This window comes from Prunus mume, linkage group LG1, assembly GCF_029339155.1.
Source record: "Prunus mume cultivar Tortuosa linkage group LG1, ASM2933915v1, whole genome shotgun sequence".
Taxonomy (NCBI): domain Eukaryota; kingdom Viridiplantae; phylum Streptophyta; class Magnoliopsida; order Rosales; family Rosaceae; genus Prunus; species Prunus mume.
This window is the reverse complement of record NC_142698.1, coordinates 19,618,657-19,633,584: the sequence shown is the minus strand read 5'-3', so window position 1 is coordinate 19,633,584 and position 14,928 is coordinate 19,618,657. Positions and strand designations below refer to the sequence as shown.

General features: G+C 36.6%; 3 protein-coding genes across 4 annotated transcripts; 1 reads left to right on the top strand and 2 right to left on the bottom strand.

The window, feature by feature from the left end:
* Positions 1-126: 126 nt before the first annotated feature.
* On the top strand, positions 127-905 carry LOC103318875 (NDR1/HIN1-like protein 3). The gene has a single exon (XM_008220309.2). It carries the CDS (start codon positions 149-151, stop codon positions 722-724), a length of 576 nt encoding a protein of 191 aa, XP_008218531.2. The 5' UTR covers positions 127-148; the 3' UTR covers positions 725-905.
* A 44-nt stretch (positions 906-949) lies between these two features.
* LOC103318754 (wall-associated receptor kinase-like 1) lies at positions 950-3,302 on the bottom strand. Its single transcript, XM_008220185.2, has 2 exons — positions 2,362-3,302; positions 950-2,206 (listed from the first exon to the last, which is right to left on the bottom strand). The coding sequence occupies exons 1-2, from the start codon at positions 3,170-3,172 to the stop codon at positions 1,026-1,028; spliced, it is 1,992 nt and encodes a 663-aa protein (XP_008218407.2). The 5' UTR covers positions 3,173-3,302; the 3' UTR covers positions 950-1,025.
* Positions 3,303-7,463: 4,161 nt separating this feature from the next.
* Positions 7,464-9,842, bottom strand: CCMH (cytochrome c biogenesis protein family). Of its 2 annotated transcripts, none has more exons than XM_008220180.2 (4): positions 9,709-9,842; positions 8,324-8,496; positions 7,982-8,113; positions 7,464-7,887 (listed from the first exon to the last, which is right to left on the bottom strand). In XM_008220180.2, the coding sequence occupies exons 2-4, from the start codon at positions 8,465-8,467 to the stop codon at positions 7,684-7,686; spliced, it is 480 nt and encodes a 159-aa protein (XP_008218402.1). In that variant the 5' UTR covers positions 8,468-8,496; positions 9,709-9,842; the 3' UTR covers positions 7,464-7,683. The 2 variants fall into 2 exon arrangements, with proteins under 2 accessions (XP_008218402.1, XP_008218401.1); XM_008220179.3 differs by lacking the exon at positions 9,709-9,842 and adding an exon at positions 8,812-8,955.
* Between the last annotated feature and the right edge of the window lie 5,086 nt (positions 9,843-14,928).

Here is a 14,928-nt window from a genome sequence, read left to right as displayed (position 1 = left end):
ATTAGGAAAAGATTGAAAAACAAGAAAGCAGGGCTCCTCGTGCTCAAACTGCATATATATAGTATACCACGTCAAAGATACACCCATCTCACATTGCACGGACTAACCCTAGCCCTAATACTTCATCATATTTTTTGTCATATCAACCATGAATCTATGGGCCACCATCACCCTTGTGACCTTTACTGCCTATGCATTGTGTATCGTTATTTCTTTATACAATCATCCCCTTATCCCTAACTCTGCTGTAACTCGTGCCTTGCTCACTGAGTTCAGCGTCACCAACAACACCACCCTCCACTATAATCTTGCTCTCAATATTTCCCTGCGAAACCCTAACAAACATTACCGCACCTATTACGATAATATTGAACTCACGGCTTCTTACAAGAACCAGGCATTCGGTACGGTGAATTTGAACTCCTTCTACCAAGGTGTTAAAAATACTACTGTTTTGACACTCTCGTTCAAGGGGCACCAACATGGCTTGGTGAATCTTTCCAATGTTACATTTACTGCTGCCGGAACTCATTACCAAATTGCTGTCAAGCTCTATCTTCAAAACGTCTACTTTTTGTCACCCGCGAGTACTTGGTTTTTGGGTTCTCAGCAATCGCGGTCGGAGTTTACATGTCACTTGCAGGTTCCTTTGGTCAATTACATTGATGGTCAAGCCTCCAACATCACTACCAAGTGTGATTCCGATTTCAAAATTTTCTTATGAGTTTTCTTGGTCTTTGGTTCTTTTCTTTTTTTTTTTTCTTTTTTTTTGGGGGTTGGTCCTACCTAATTAGTTAACTAGGATACAGAATGCAATAGACGCTGGAATATTGTGTATCAGTTTACCGATGGCTGGATTTTATAACAGCAGTTTAATTTTAATAATACATATACCTTTTTGAAAACCAATCTTATCGTGGTTGGAGATTTTGTGAATACAAACCAAACATGCCATAATGAACTGAGATCTAAAACAAAACTGGGGAAGCAAATTAAAAGTTCGGGGTATCAAAGAAAACCGATATTTAAAATGATGCAGATTCAATTTCCATAGAGAAATCAATGCTTTCCTCTGTAGGATCTTTCATGGTTTCACTGGTAGAGTGCATGAATGTTGTTTCGTCTTTGAATGACTGAGGCTCTTGGAACTTTTCTAGGCATCTTTGAGTGTTCCTCAATCCTTCCAACTCTGTTGATACCTCTTTCATACTAGGCCTCTTTTTCCCATTCAACCTCAAACACCTTGTTGCAAGCTCAGCAATTGCTCCGACATGCTCCATCTCTGCTTCTCGAACCACTTGAGGATCCAAAATCAGAACAAGTTGGTTTTCCCTTGTCAATGAAATGAAAGAAGCAACCAGATTTTCCCCGTCCTCTTTAGCAAAAGAAAACGGGGTTTTCCCAGTTAATATTTCTACAAGTGTGACTCCAAAGCTGTAGGTATCACTTTTATCAGTAAATTTACTAGATTGGAAGTACTCTGGATCCATGTACCCAAAAGTTCCCTGTACTTCTGTGGTTAAGTGAGTTTTGTCAAGGGGAACTGATTTGGAAGTCCCAAAGTCAGATACTTTAGCACTGTAGTTATGGTCTAGAAGAATGTTAGAAGACTTGATGTCTCTATGGAAGATGGGGATTGAAGCTGCAGAGTGCATATATGATACTGCTCCGGCAACTTCACAAGCGATCCTGAAGCGATGTTCCCATGAAAGTGATGGTGTTTCAATGTGCTTCTGCTGGATATGATGGGAGAGTGTTCCGTTCGGAATATATTCATAAACTAGAACTGGAACCTCAGTCTCCAAGCAACAACCCAGCAACTTCACTATGTTTCGATGATTAATTTGAGTTAGAATGACAACTTCATTGATGAATTGCTCAATCTGATGTTTGTCTATTGCTCTTGACCTTTTAACAGCTACTATGGTACCATCAAGTAGCATCCCTTTATAAACTGTGCCATAGCCTCCTTGCCCAAGAAAGCGGCTCTGGTTGTAGTTATCTGTTGCTCTTTCCAGCTCCTCTGCAGTAAAAAGTTTTGCTTTGCTGCTACTCCCAAAAGATGAGATTTTTTCTTGCAACAAGAACCCCCCATTTTGCTTGAAAAATTTCTCCTGTTGGGTTTTGATTCTCCTTCTCTTTAGGCATTGATATAACTTGTAGCCTGAAAGGAACATGCATATGAATGCAAGGCCTATGCCAATACCTGTTATGTAAATGAGTAAAGAAAGAATACCAATTAGATTATTTATGTCAAGTTGAAAATTGAATTACCAGATTGTACTTGTACATGGTTTTCGTTAAAGCCTTCTCCTTTGAACTTATATTTAACAAGAAGACATAGAAGATAGAGATATGCACCTAGCAGTGTAACCAATTTCACCGGAAACTTTTTGCCACCACGAATGCAATCGACATATTCTAGGTATATCCCATCTGCAAGGGAACCATCAGAAGTGGGGCATCTCTTGCTTTTGAGTGGAACAAGAACAGGCGTATTAAGGTCGATAATGATGTCCTGTGACAGCATATTTGCCACTGTTATACTTTGTGTGTTGACCCCAAACATCCCTCCAATTGATGCAATTGTATCATTCTTGGCTACTATGTATGTCAGCAGGGAGGTCATCCCATCTGCAGTTTGATTTTCACTCGGACAAGCACATCTCACAGGAACCGTTAACACTGCTCCCACCGGAATATTTTCAGGGTCGTAATAGTTCTGACTTATCATAGCCTGGCATGTTGTCAGGCCTTGGTAGGTGTCATTGGCTGTCTTGAAATATGTATCGTTTTTTGTCACGGTGTAAGGCGAGTAGTGCTTGAAGATATTGCCCGAACATGAACAAGAAACTGGAACTACAATCAACTTGTTGCTTGGAATCTTGTCACTTGCTGAAACTTTGTTAATTGAGGCAATCTTAGAGGCTTCAGAGCCAAGCAGATAGGCTATGCTGATGGCGGTGTCATGAGGTGCTCGCGATCGGAAGGTGACAAAGGCTTCACATGACTTCACACTAGCATCACAGAGGTACCCTTTTGATGTGGCAGGGTTACCAGAGCAGTTCCACAGTGTGCTGCCGTTGATGTATGCCTGCTGAGTGCGTGCTGGTTGATAAAATAGGGACAAACACAAGTATGCATAAAGGATGGAGAATGAAAATAGCTCCATATGTATGGGTTGGAGTTTGATGCCAAACCAGGGATGAGTTGGGATAGTTTTCTAATGGAGATTAGATATAACAAAGCATGGTTTGGCATGAACTCTGCTATTGGTTTCCAAACTTGAGGTCAGCAAGGAAAATGAGCTAGTCAGAATTGTCAGCTTGAAATCTTGGTTTTCGTTGTTATGCCTCTTTCTTGGGATGGTATGTGTGTCTCCTATCAAATCAGTTTTTTGTTTGTTTTATTTTTTAATTTTAATCTTCGGCTGCCACCTCATAAGAGAATTCTAGAGACTGACGACTTTATCTTATTTAACTATCACATGGTCAAATTGGTCTTAAGCACGACAACCTTTTACTTGCTCAGTGAAACGTGCACCTTCCTTTGACAATGAAACACATGTTTATGTACTCCAAGTTACTTGAGAGAGGTTTTTCATCTTGCTATACCAGTTAAACTAAATAAACAGAGGTGGTATATCAATTCTCTTCCGCTGCTTCCTGACTAAGTCTTCATATTTGATTTTGGGGTATGATGTTTTTTATTGAATACGAGTTAGTTGCATAAATTTTCGCTGCTTTTGACCGAACTATAAACCATGATATGCTTTCAAGTTTTATATTTCAGTTTTAATGGCTACGTTGAATTAACTAAAGTTTTCTGAAACAATGGGCAAATTACTGTTGTTATCATATTGCTGTGACATGTTCTAAAGAAATTGCTAGAGAAAGACAAGCATAAATTTCTGTTGCAATTAATAAGGACTGGTGTGAATTAATCACTGTGGATAAATTTTTATCCTAAATAATTGAAAAGTTTTATGAACAAAGACCTGTGTCATGTTTCAATCCAAAGCCGTGACTTTTTCTCTTATTAATTTCTTACTTTGCCTTTAGCCATGACTGAAGTTATTGTTAATTGAATATCATCATGCTTTGCGTGCGGATGGTATTCCAACAGCATAAAAAATACATGCGTACATATTCAAAGCTTAAGACAATTATCTTCTCCAAGCATGACAAAGAATAACATGTCGCAACATAATATATATTAAAACTAGAATAATTGCATGTTCAAGAATTGGCTTATAAGGCGATTTGTTTGTTTCATAATATCATGCTTGCATGTATTTGATCATTAGTCATAGAAACATGTAGTGTTAAACAAAGGGATTTGCATATCTTATTTGATAAGGGATGATCAAGGGCATAAAGTTATTACTGCTCCATCATGCTGTAAAGGACTTTTGATCAATGATTTGGAATATGTTATGCAAACTGAGTGAGCCACAGCTGCTGTATGAGAAGGTTTTAAACTCGACAATTTGGTCAATAATTGCATCTATATTAGTAGCTTTCTGTATCATTCTCCATCCACATATGGAAATTGTACATATTGATAACAATATGATGGAACAATCTGGATAGCAGACTACAAAGACTAACAAGTCTTCTCTACATCCATATATTCTTGCACAAGAAGTTTATGCAGTTTATTGTTTGGGATTTTGGAATATGGTAATTTACACAATAAATTAACGTATTTAAGTAAAAATTTTGGGGACAGTTCATCCATGTATATTCATGGTGGTGGAGTGATGCAAAAGACAACATATGTGATTAAAAAATTTCTGTTAAAATATAGGGGCAAAATGGTATTTTTTTATTAAAATTGATTAAAATATGAATAAAAAATTAAAATTAAATCTCTCTCTCCCTCTCTATCCCGATTTCTACTTCCCCCAAACTTGATATATATATTTTTTGGTTTTTTATTTGATTTTCTTTTATTATTATTTTAAAGATATGTTTTTTTATTCATTTTTTTAGTTTGAATATTAAAATACCATTTTTGCCCCTACATTTAACAGAAAAAGTTAACAAAATTGATGGTAGGACCATTTGTCCTAACGAAACTAAAGTTAAAGGACCTCGGAAACCATTTTGGAAATTGAGGTACTCAAATACAAATCGGATCAAAATTCAAGAACTGATAAAACGATTAATCCTTGTTTGCCATACAGTTTTGACTATATTGTAGGCTGGCTAATATTTGCAACACAACGCTAAAATTGTTCCATTTAAAACGAGACTATAACTCAAAGGTCCTTGACATTCTTTGTCACTTGAATTGAAAGCATCAAAATAATAAATAACTCCAAAATTCTCGAGATTCTTCATAAATGCAAATCCTTAAGATCCATCATCGCTTGAGAACTCGTTAAAATCGGATTTACACGGGGAGAAAAAGGGAAGGCAATATATATATGCAATACCCACCGGCGTGACACCAAATTTTGAGCCAAGCCCATTTATTTCCCCAAGCTGGATGATGTCGCAGTGCATATCACTCAGTTTCACTACTCTAATTGCCTGAAATCAAAATGTTGGTGCAACAACCAATATTAATAGTATGATGTTTGTTGCCTTCAAAGACATAAGAGTTATATTGAAACTACAAAAATAAATACCATACTGCCTTGGCAGCAGCTACTTCAAACCACAGAATAACTTGTAGGATGCGGATGAGAACAAAATAAAACAAAAACAAAAAGGACTACAATTTGTACCTCATTTACCGGAATTCGTATTGATAAGAGTTCAACAAGCTGCTTGGCCTTGACGATAGACCTGACCGTGATTAAAAATACATGAAGTTAGTAGCTGCATCCAATCATACATGATTTGGGTGTGTTTAATTGACCACCGATCAATCAAGAGTAGATTTCACATAGATCAATATTTACAAATTCAACATTTATCATGACATACCAGATCCAATTTGCATATGATACCATACTCTGCTAAAGCAGATTCCACCGTCGGCCAAGCTTCTTGCAAATATGTCTCTGCACGAAACAATGCAACGGCTCATATTGATAAATTAATAGTAATGATTTAAAAACAAGTACAGTTATGTCATATATCAGTGGACAAAAATAGGTAAACTTGTTTTTAAATGCCTAAATGTTGTTTTCCCTAACAACAAATAATAAAAATACGAATAAAAGCAAGAGAAGGGGGTACCATAGCAATTAGAGCAATTAGGGAAGTGCCTAGAGAAATATTGGATTGCTCAAAAGAGTCTCCGGAAAATTCGCTGGACTACACACTACCACCTCAGGTTTTTTACCATCTATTCCATGACCAACAATTTGGTACGGGAAGGTTGTTCCAACTTCAGGACAGTAGGTCACTCAAATCTCGAGATGAAGATGCTAATGGAGCTACTATAAGCTGGAAGCAAGTCGGCTATATCCTTGATAATAGCATCATCTTGAAATGTATATTGCTAGCATTCAACAATTTATAGTTGACAATTTTTCAGTTTTGAACTACGCTAACATGTCGTCTGTTAGAGTGAAGTTTTAATTCGAATTCACTAATGAAAAAATTTAGCGAGAAGGATGATTTTCTAAGTTTCTGTAGGCTCTGATTTCATGCAAATATGAGAATTGAATTTTTGGTGAATTTATGAAGTTGAAACAGATGCACAGGAATTTTCCTGACTACATTATGTATGAAGAGTGTTGAATGACTCACCTAAAGATCTTGGTATGTTAAGCATATACGTGTCTTCTTGAATGTGGCAAAGTTTCGTGATTATTGGACGTAGAGTTTATTTGTGAGAATTTTATCAGTGATCTGTGTTCAAGAAAAGTATGTGCTGACAGATTTTCTGAGTAACTTTGTAGATCAATTTTAGACCTTTTAATTAGCTATAAACGACTCTATAATTTTTCTGTATGAAGATTTATGTCTCTAGTTTGTTTCCATGAAATTTGATGCCAATCCGACTTATAAATTAATTATGGTAAATTCTTAAGTAATCACATATCATTGCAGGAAATTTCTTGACAGTTTTGTGCATTTAGGCTTATACTGTGAAGTACATTAGGAGCACGCCTTTAGGTACATTAGACAGTATGGGATTGACAATTGATATGGATGCTTAAATCAGCACAAACCTTTCTTTTTTCCTTTTAGGTTGACGTGAAGTTGATCAACCACCTAATTAGGCGAACTCAAGTGAATCCTTCTGTACAAATCTACTGAAATGTTGAAGGACCTACTAGGACATGGATAAAAGGGTGATATTTGCTAGAAAAACATAGTGTAATAGGGGTTTAACTGCATAAACAAAAAGAACAAGGGGTCTTAGTTGCAATTAGTTGATAGTTGAGAGAATTAGACAAATAAGTGGAAGCAACTGGGAGGTTTTCAATTCAGACAAAAAAACTCAAGGCTAGCAAATTCCAACCAAAACATGGATAAGATTTTTAAATGATAAGAGTCAAATAACAAGACATCATTTATTAAACAAAGCAATCAACGTGATCTCTGGCTACAGTACGAAATTGTACAAAAGTCTGAATTCTTTATCATGAATGAGTTTACTTGTAAAATAGACCAATTAACAAGTTGATTTACATCTCCGTAGACTGCTATTCAGCCATAGTTCCATAGTTTCAACCCTATAGTTCAAAGCATAAGATTGAAAAGAAGGCCTGAAGGCACATCATTGTTCTCTCCACCTCCTCCACCACGAGGAAGGAATATTTCCTCGTGAAGGCGGCGGTGTGAGGAGGTCTAACATGGTTTGCTTCTCGTTTGGGGTTAATGGAACACCTCTAACAAGGTTCAGCGCCATGATGTGGACATTAGTCTTTTGCCTGTGCTTTTTATAAGCCCAAATTCCTGCAGCAGCACCAGCAACCAGAAGCTGTTTCCCAAATGCAACAGTAAGATGTACAAATTAAGATTTAAAATACAAATATAAAAGTTTAACTTCTTTTATTGAAGGTTCTTCAACTGACCGGTGATAGCCACAAGGCTGCAGTCTGCATATCAAACTTTGGGGCATAAAGTACTGTCTCCCCAAAATCCTCTTCAAGCTTCTTATAAATCTCTTTGTCACTCTTCCCAGCATGAATCTCATCACGAATTAACTGCACAAATAACATATGCATTACCACTACTAGAAAGCAATCAGAGTGATTAGAGAAAAGAAAATAGCATAAGTTGAAATTGGTATTGACGGGTAGCAAATGACCATTATGATAACAGTATGTCCTTAAAAAAAAAACAAAAGTCATTTATGAAACAAGAATAGCAAATATCTCCATCTTCTTTATGCAACATAATGATAAATGCAATACCTTTCTAAGCAAGATGGCAATATCTGCTTGTGAATCTTCAATGGACTGGCTTCCACACTCAGTGCACCGAACATTGTGACTAATGTTTCGAGCACGGGCATTCACCACCTGAGTCTTCTTCACCGGGTCCTCTTCGCTTCCCATTGTTCTATATCGGCCTCAAGATCTCAAACCTATCGTAAAGCACCCAAACACAATAAATAAACAAGCAAAATAAGAACTTTGAAAAAGTTCGACCATTTGATTTTCAGTGAAGCATTTCATCAAACAGTTGCCGCATTTGTTTTTATAGCTTTTCAAAAGAATACAGCAACCATTCGATGAAGTATATGAACCCAGCTAAGCAAACTGCAAACTACCCATTATGAAAAATGTATGAAATTGAGTTCAATTATAATGATTGGAGGTTCATGTTTGTTTTGGGTGGGAAAACTGATTTATATGTTGAAGAAATGAAGAAGAAAGAAGAGGAAGGAGGCCAGGCTTACCGAAGGCTGAGATGCTGTAGCCTCAGCATACTTGGTAGTCTTCCCAAAAACGTGTTTCTATAACACTCGAAAGCACTTTAAACTATTTATTTCTACAGAAGCTATTGCGCTCAACCCAACCCAACCTGCCATGCTGACTGGTCAACAGCCTGCAAAGTCAAGCCCTAGTTCGCCAATAGCTTTGTTTTGATGGGCTAGCCCAACATGGTCGAATGCACCAATTTACATTAGAAATCTTTATCAGACTGGTTTGATATTCTAATTCCAACTAATCTAATGTACAGCAAGGAAGTTTGAATTCGGGTGCAAGGGTAAAATAAACAGCTTTAGCATACTAACCTAACCTAACCTAACCTAACATCTGCTTACCAAACTGGTTAGTTAAGAGTTAAGACGATGGAATAAAAAATCACTTGTTCTAGATTTTTTATGAGATCTGGCAAAAGCAGAAGTTATTAAATAGGAGACATATGAACAATTGAAGCGGTGGTGAGGGTGGATTTCAACAATCCATATTTAATTTAAGGATTAAGAAACATATTCTTACTTAAATACTCAAAAGTAAATGCACACTGGGAATTACTGCGTTTTGTAGATGAGCATGATGGACATTTCCAGTTCTAGCTCAATAATGGCAGAATAAACAAAGATGGCATGGCAGCAGTTATAATCAGAACACTATATGATGAAGTTATCATCATCACCACCAAATTATGTTTGTCTGAAGAAAAAATCTGAACACACATGGATACTCAACCCTTTATCTGACCCTAATCAGTCAAAATTGAACCCCAAATCAATCACACATTGAACAAAACACAAAGAAAACAAGTTGGAGTCAAACATTGAATCCAATAATCACAGAGAAAAAAGGAAAGGGATAATAAGAATTTGTACCGTCGTTGGCGTCGTTCCTGGTTCATTCGTGCTTCGTCGGCTCGTCAGCGATGGTCTTGGCTCGTCGGCGTTGGGGTTTCGAGCGTGAGAATTTCCAAATAACGTGTAAACCTGTACGTTCATAATTTCTATTTATAGCGTAGCGCCGAGCGGCTATACTGTGAAAATATTGTATTTAAAGCGATTATAGCCGAACGGCCATAATTTTATAAATTTCTATTTCTGGTGTGTGGCCGGCGGAAATACTTGTTAAAATATTGTAGCGTATAGCCGAACGGCTCTACTCTTAAAATTTCTATTTATAGCGCACTGCCGAGCGGCTATACAGTTAAATATTTTGTTTAAAGCGTATAGCCGGTCGGCTATACCTTAAAATATTCTATTTTTTTACTAAAGAAGCAATAATTAAAATATAATTATTAATTAAAGTAACTAAAATAATACTAAATATTACTTAATTATATATATTAAATTAAAGAAGTTGGCCACACAAAAAAAAACAGTAAAGAAACTAATTTTATACTTTTAACGCGTATAGCCGGACGGCTATACCTTGAAAATATTGTATGTAAAGGGTAGCGCCGGGCGGCTGTACTCTTAAAATTTCTATTCATAAAGTAGAGCCGAGCCGGCTATACGGTTAAAATATTGTATTTATAGAGTATAGCCAAGCGGCCCTACGTTTATAAAATTTCTATTCATAGAGTCGAGCCACGCGGCTATACTGTATGTATTAGAATGATTATTTAACTGATTGATATTTTTTCTGCCAGGTTGTTGACTCACTCAGGCAAGGTGAACATGCAATGGTATTCGTTCATTCTCGAAAGGACACAGCAACAACAGCTCAGAAATTAGTATACGTTTATATTCCATCTTCTTTTTTATGATACGTTTCCATTATAGCTGAGGCTCGACTCTATAAATAGAAATTATAACCGTACAGCCGCACGGCTATACTTTCTAATTACATTCGAATATTTTAAACGTACAGCCGTGCGGCTATACGCGTTAAAGATATTCGAACGAACACGGAAGCTTGCACTCGCAGAGGACGGAACTTTCTCTCGCAGTCACTGCTTCGTCCTCCGGGTTCGGCACCGAAAAAAGACCCAACCCGCCTAGGCGCCCGCCTAGCTACTTCCCAGCAGCCTAGCCACCGCCTAGCCGCCTAGTCCACCGCCTAGCGCCCGCCTAGCCGCCCCGCCTAGGCCCGACTTTTCGAACACTGCGATTGACTGAAAGTCTGAAACCCGAAAGTGAAAAAATTTAGCTGCAAATTTGAGATTGGGAAGCCGAAGCAGTGAAGTACAAGTCAGATCCATAGAAGAAGAGATCATGAGACTCTTAATTCATCTAATTCCATTCCTCTCCCTGTTTCGCGCCTTATATTCTTCTCTCTTTGCAACCGACGACATGGCGCAGAAGAAAAAAATACAAAATTTGCTGACTTGGTGTCTGTCTTCTGTGGAAGGAAATGATGAAGTTGTCCTATCATGGAGTTTCTATGGTCTTGCCAATAACAAGGTTCTGTGAATGGCATGCGTTAGGCTACTTGAATTCAAATTGATTCTGAAGTTTAAACATTTCTGTGAATGGCATGCGTTTAGCTTCTCTTGCTTTGCTTATTCTTTAATATGCAAATGGCATTTATGCTTGTACCTCACTGCATATGTTTTAGGTGGAGAATGTTAGTACAATTTTTGTTTGCCGCATTCCTCGTAATACTGATTCAACCGACCCTTGAAAGCGTATCTAGTTGAGATGAACATTTAGATTTGATTCTTTAATTTAGGTTTCTATGAAGATCTTCTCTTAGTTGTCTTAGACTATAATTTATTTTTAAGGTCATTGCTATATTCTGTCTCGCCTGCCTCTTTTTCTTGCAGGTATGCCATGTATGTTTTGTGTGCTGTGTTGGGGGTAACCCGAAGCACTGTGGAAAATGCCTTCAGTCCTATAATCTCCAATGCCTAGATAAGCCCCATTAGGAAAAGAAACATTGAAGTATCTGGCACAAGACAAATACCAATTAAAACCGTTTCGACAAGTCTTGATGAGGTTCCTTCCCAAAGGGATGCATATGGGAATAAGTCTAGTGGCAAGAAAGTAGGCTCATCTTCAAATGCTAATGCTGGAGCATTGTTGGTTGATGATAAAAAAATACACAATATGGTCTATGTCGATGATATCCTAGTTACTGGGAATTGCAACACTGCCTGCAGATCTCTTATTTCTCTTCTTAGTGCCAAGTTTCCTGTTAAAGATCTTGGTCCTTTACTTTACTTTCTTGGGTTAGAAGTTCATCGATCTGGCAAGGGTATTTTTCTTTCTCAAACCAAATATGCCTGTGATCTCCTCAAGAAAACAGATTTTATTGGCGCCAGCCCCTGTTCTACTCCTCTTGGCTCTTACAAGTTGGATAACTGTGGTGACATTCTTGCTGATGCTACCTTTTATTGCTCTACTGTTGGAGCCCTTCAGTATCTCACTTGGACAAGGCCAGACCTCTCCTATGCAGTTAATCTAGTCTGCAGACATTCGCTCTAATCACGTCAAACCTTCGTTATCTACTGCCAGACATGCTCTTTCCCCTTCAGCTTGCACAAGCCTTTATCTAGTGTGCTCTCTCTCCCCCTTTCAGCTTGAGGGAGGCTAAAGGCAGTAACTAGTTATTAATCTGTTAGATTAGTTATATTTTCTGTTTACTAATATATTCTCATCTGTAATTAGTTATGACAGCTCAGCATAGTTGCTGTGTATAAAGGCCTTTGTAACAGTTTATTCAATAATGAGAATCACACTTCCTTTACCTTTTGTATCTAATGCATGAATGAGATCCAACTTTTAAACTTAAACCAACTACATATATCTTCCGGTGTCATATATGGAAATAATTCTGTAATTTTTATAATAATTTTAGAAGAAGAAAAAAATCCCACCAAAGCAAATACACTGAAGATGATCGTAGTCCTGAATAGTTGCATACTTAATTGACGTGTGACAGAGAAGATATTTGCATCTAATGCATGACTGAGATCCACGTTTTAAACTTATAACAACTATATCTTTCAGGAGTCATGAACATTTTCCTATAAATTTTACAAAGAAAAAAATTTCCCACCAAAGCGGATGCATGTACACTGGAGATGATTGTGGTCCTGCGTATAGTTGCATACTTAATTTCTATTTAAGATCATGTATTATATCAAGATATGTAGCAGATTGCAATGTTTTCAATTTTCCAAAACATGCAACAAACTTAATTGCTAAACTGCACAATTTTCTGGAAAACTTTGAGCAGGAAGAGACTTGTCTATCATTCTTTTTGGGGATGTCCAGCACAGCAGTCTTGTTTCTGATTAATTTTCTTTGATTTACCATTAGCTAAGAAGAAAATGATGTTTCCTTGTGTTCTTGAAAGATTTTGTAATTATTTTTACATTGCAGAAGTATCCAGTTTCCTTGTTCTGTAATTATTTCTAATGCATGAATGAATGGGATCCAATTTTCAAACTTATACCAATTGGATTTGTTTCTTTTTCTTTTATTCTTACAAACAAAACAAAAATCCCATCAAATCAAATACACTGAAGCCATAGATTGAAGCTTCTAAGAATCAACAACTTAAATTGAGCTCTGAGCTGTCTCTCCCTCTCTCTCTAACAGTTCATATATATTGAAAGAATTCGAATACATTTAAAGCGTATAGCCGCGCGGCTATACAATTAAAATATTCGAATGTATTCAGGAAGTATAGCCGAAGGGCCATGCTATCGAATATTTGAATGCATTCAACCCGTATAGCCGGTCGGCTATACTATTAAATATTCGAATATATTTAAAGAGTATACCGTTTGGCTATAAGATTAAAATATTGGAATATATTGAAAGCGTATAGCCGCGCGGCTGTACGTATATTCAAATGCATTCGGAGCGTATAGCCGGGCGGCTGTACGTATAGTATAGCCGTGCGGCCATAATATTAAACTATTATAATAATCAAAAGGTATACCCGCGAGGCTGTACTATTAAATATTCGAATATATTTAACTTTTATAGCCGAACGGCTATACCATTTAAATATTCAGATACATTTAAAACGTATAGCCGCTCGGCTGTACTATTCAATATTGGAATATATTCAAGGGGTATAGCCGGACGGCTATACTATTAAACTATTCGAATATATTAAAAGATTATAGCCGCCCTGGGATACTGTTTAAATATTCTGGTACATTTAAAGAGTATAGCCGCCCAGATACCATTAAATATTCGAATATTTATTTTATTTTATTTCGAAAATATTTAAACTGTATTAGCAGCTTTTGTTTATTCCCCAGAATCTTGGGCTGCAAGCTTCTTTCGCAATCCCACTGACTCTTCCCCAGAATCACATATATGGGTAGTAGCTTGCCTGTCAAATAAAGTTGCCCCTTCCATGGTGTCTATATAATCCTGTAAAAGGTACAGCCGTTTAGAATTAACAACACTTAAACAATAAAGCATTCAATTTTCCAAAACATGCAACTAACTTAATTGCTAAACGGCACAATTTTCTGAACCCCTCCTTTGCTTTTTGTTTTTGAGCAGGAACAAAATGATAGGATTGAATAAAGCAGTCTTGTTTCTGATGTGTTTTCTTTGATTTACCATTAGCTAAGAAGAACATGAATATTTTGTAATTATTTTTACATTGCTGAAGTATCTAGTTTCCTTGTTCAGAAATAGTATATATTTTTACAGAACCTTCACGAATCACTTCAATGCACTTAGGAATTTTAAGATAACATGCAGTCAACCCTAAAATCACAGAAATGCTCATTTTGAAATATGAAGATTTTATTATACATTCGAAGAAATCGAAGCTCATTTAAAAAGTACAAGATGATAAGGTTGCATTATTAGTGTGGCATAGTTTTATTTTTTTTCCAACAATCATTTTAATCTTGTCTCTCTGTCTGTCTTCTCTAGCATTGTAGTTTCTGGTTTTGTACAATGCAACTCTTTTCCCAACTGTGTCACATGATGATGGGCTTGAGTAAGAATCCTTCTTTGTAATGTAACTGTACTTAATTTTACATTGCAGAAGATGTACCCTTGTTCTGAAATTTCAATTTAAAATATTATATTTTTCACCAAAGAAACAATAATTAAAATATAATTAGTAATTAAAGTAATTAAAAAAACTAAGATATTACTTAATTACATATATTAAAT

Bases quoted from the DNA above. Each gene is read 5' to 3' on its own strand.
- LOC103318875 (XM_008220309.2), top strand. From the start codon at position 149: ATGAATCTATGGGCCACCATCACCCTTGTGACCTTTACTGCCTATGCA.
- LOC103318754 (XM_008220185.2), bottom strand. From the start codon at position 3,172: ATGGAGCTATTTTCATTCTCCATCCTTTATGCATACTTGTGTTTGTCC. The intron at 2,207-2,361 runs GTGCATATCTCT...TTTACATAACAG, and splicing joins GAAATTGGTTACACTGCTAG to GTATTGGCATAGGCCTTGCA.
- CCMH (XM_008220180.2), bottom strand. From the start codon at position 8,467: ATGGGAAGCGAAGAGGACCCGGTGAAGAAGACTCAGGTGGTGAATGCC. The intron at 8,114-8,323 runs GTATTGCATTTA...TTATTTGTGCAG, and splicing joins TTGCCATCTTGCTTAGAAAG to TTAATTCGTGATGAGATTCA. The intron at 7,888-7,981 runs GTCAGTTGAAGA...TTTGGGAAACAG, and splicing joins CAGCCTTGTGGCTATCACCG to CTTCTGGTTGCTGGTGCTGC.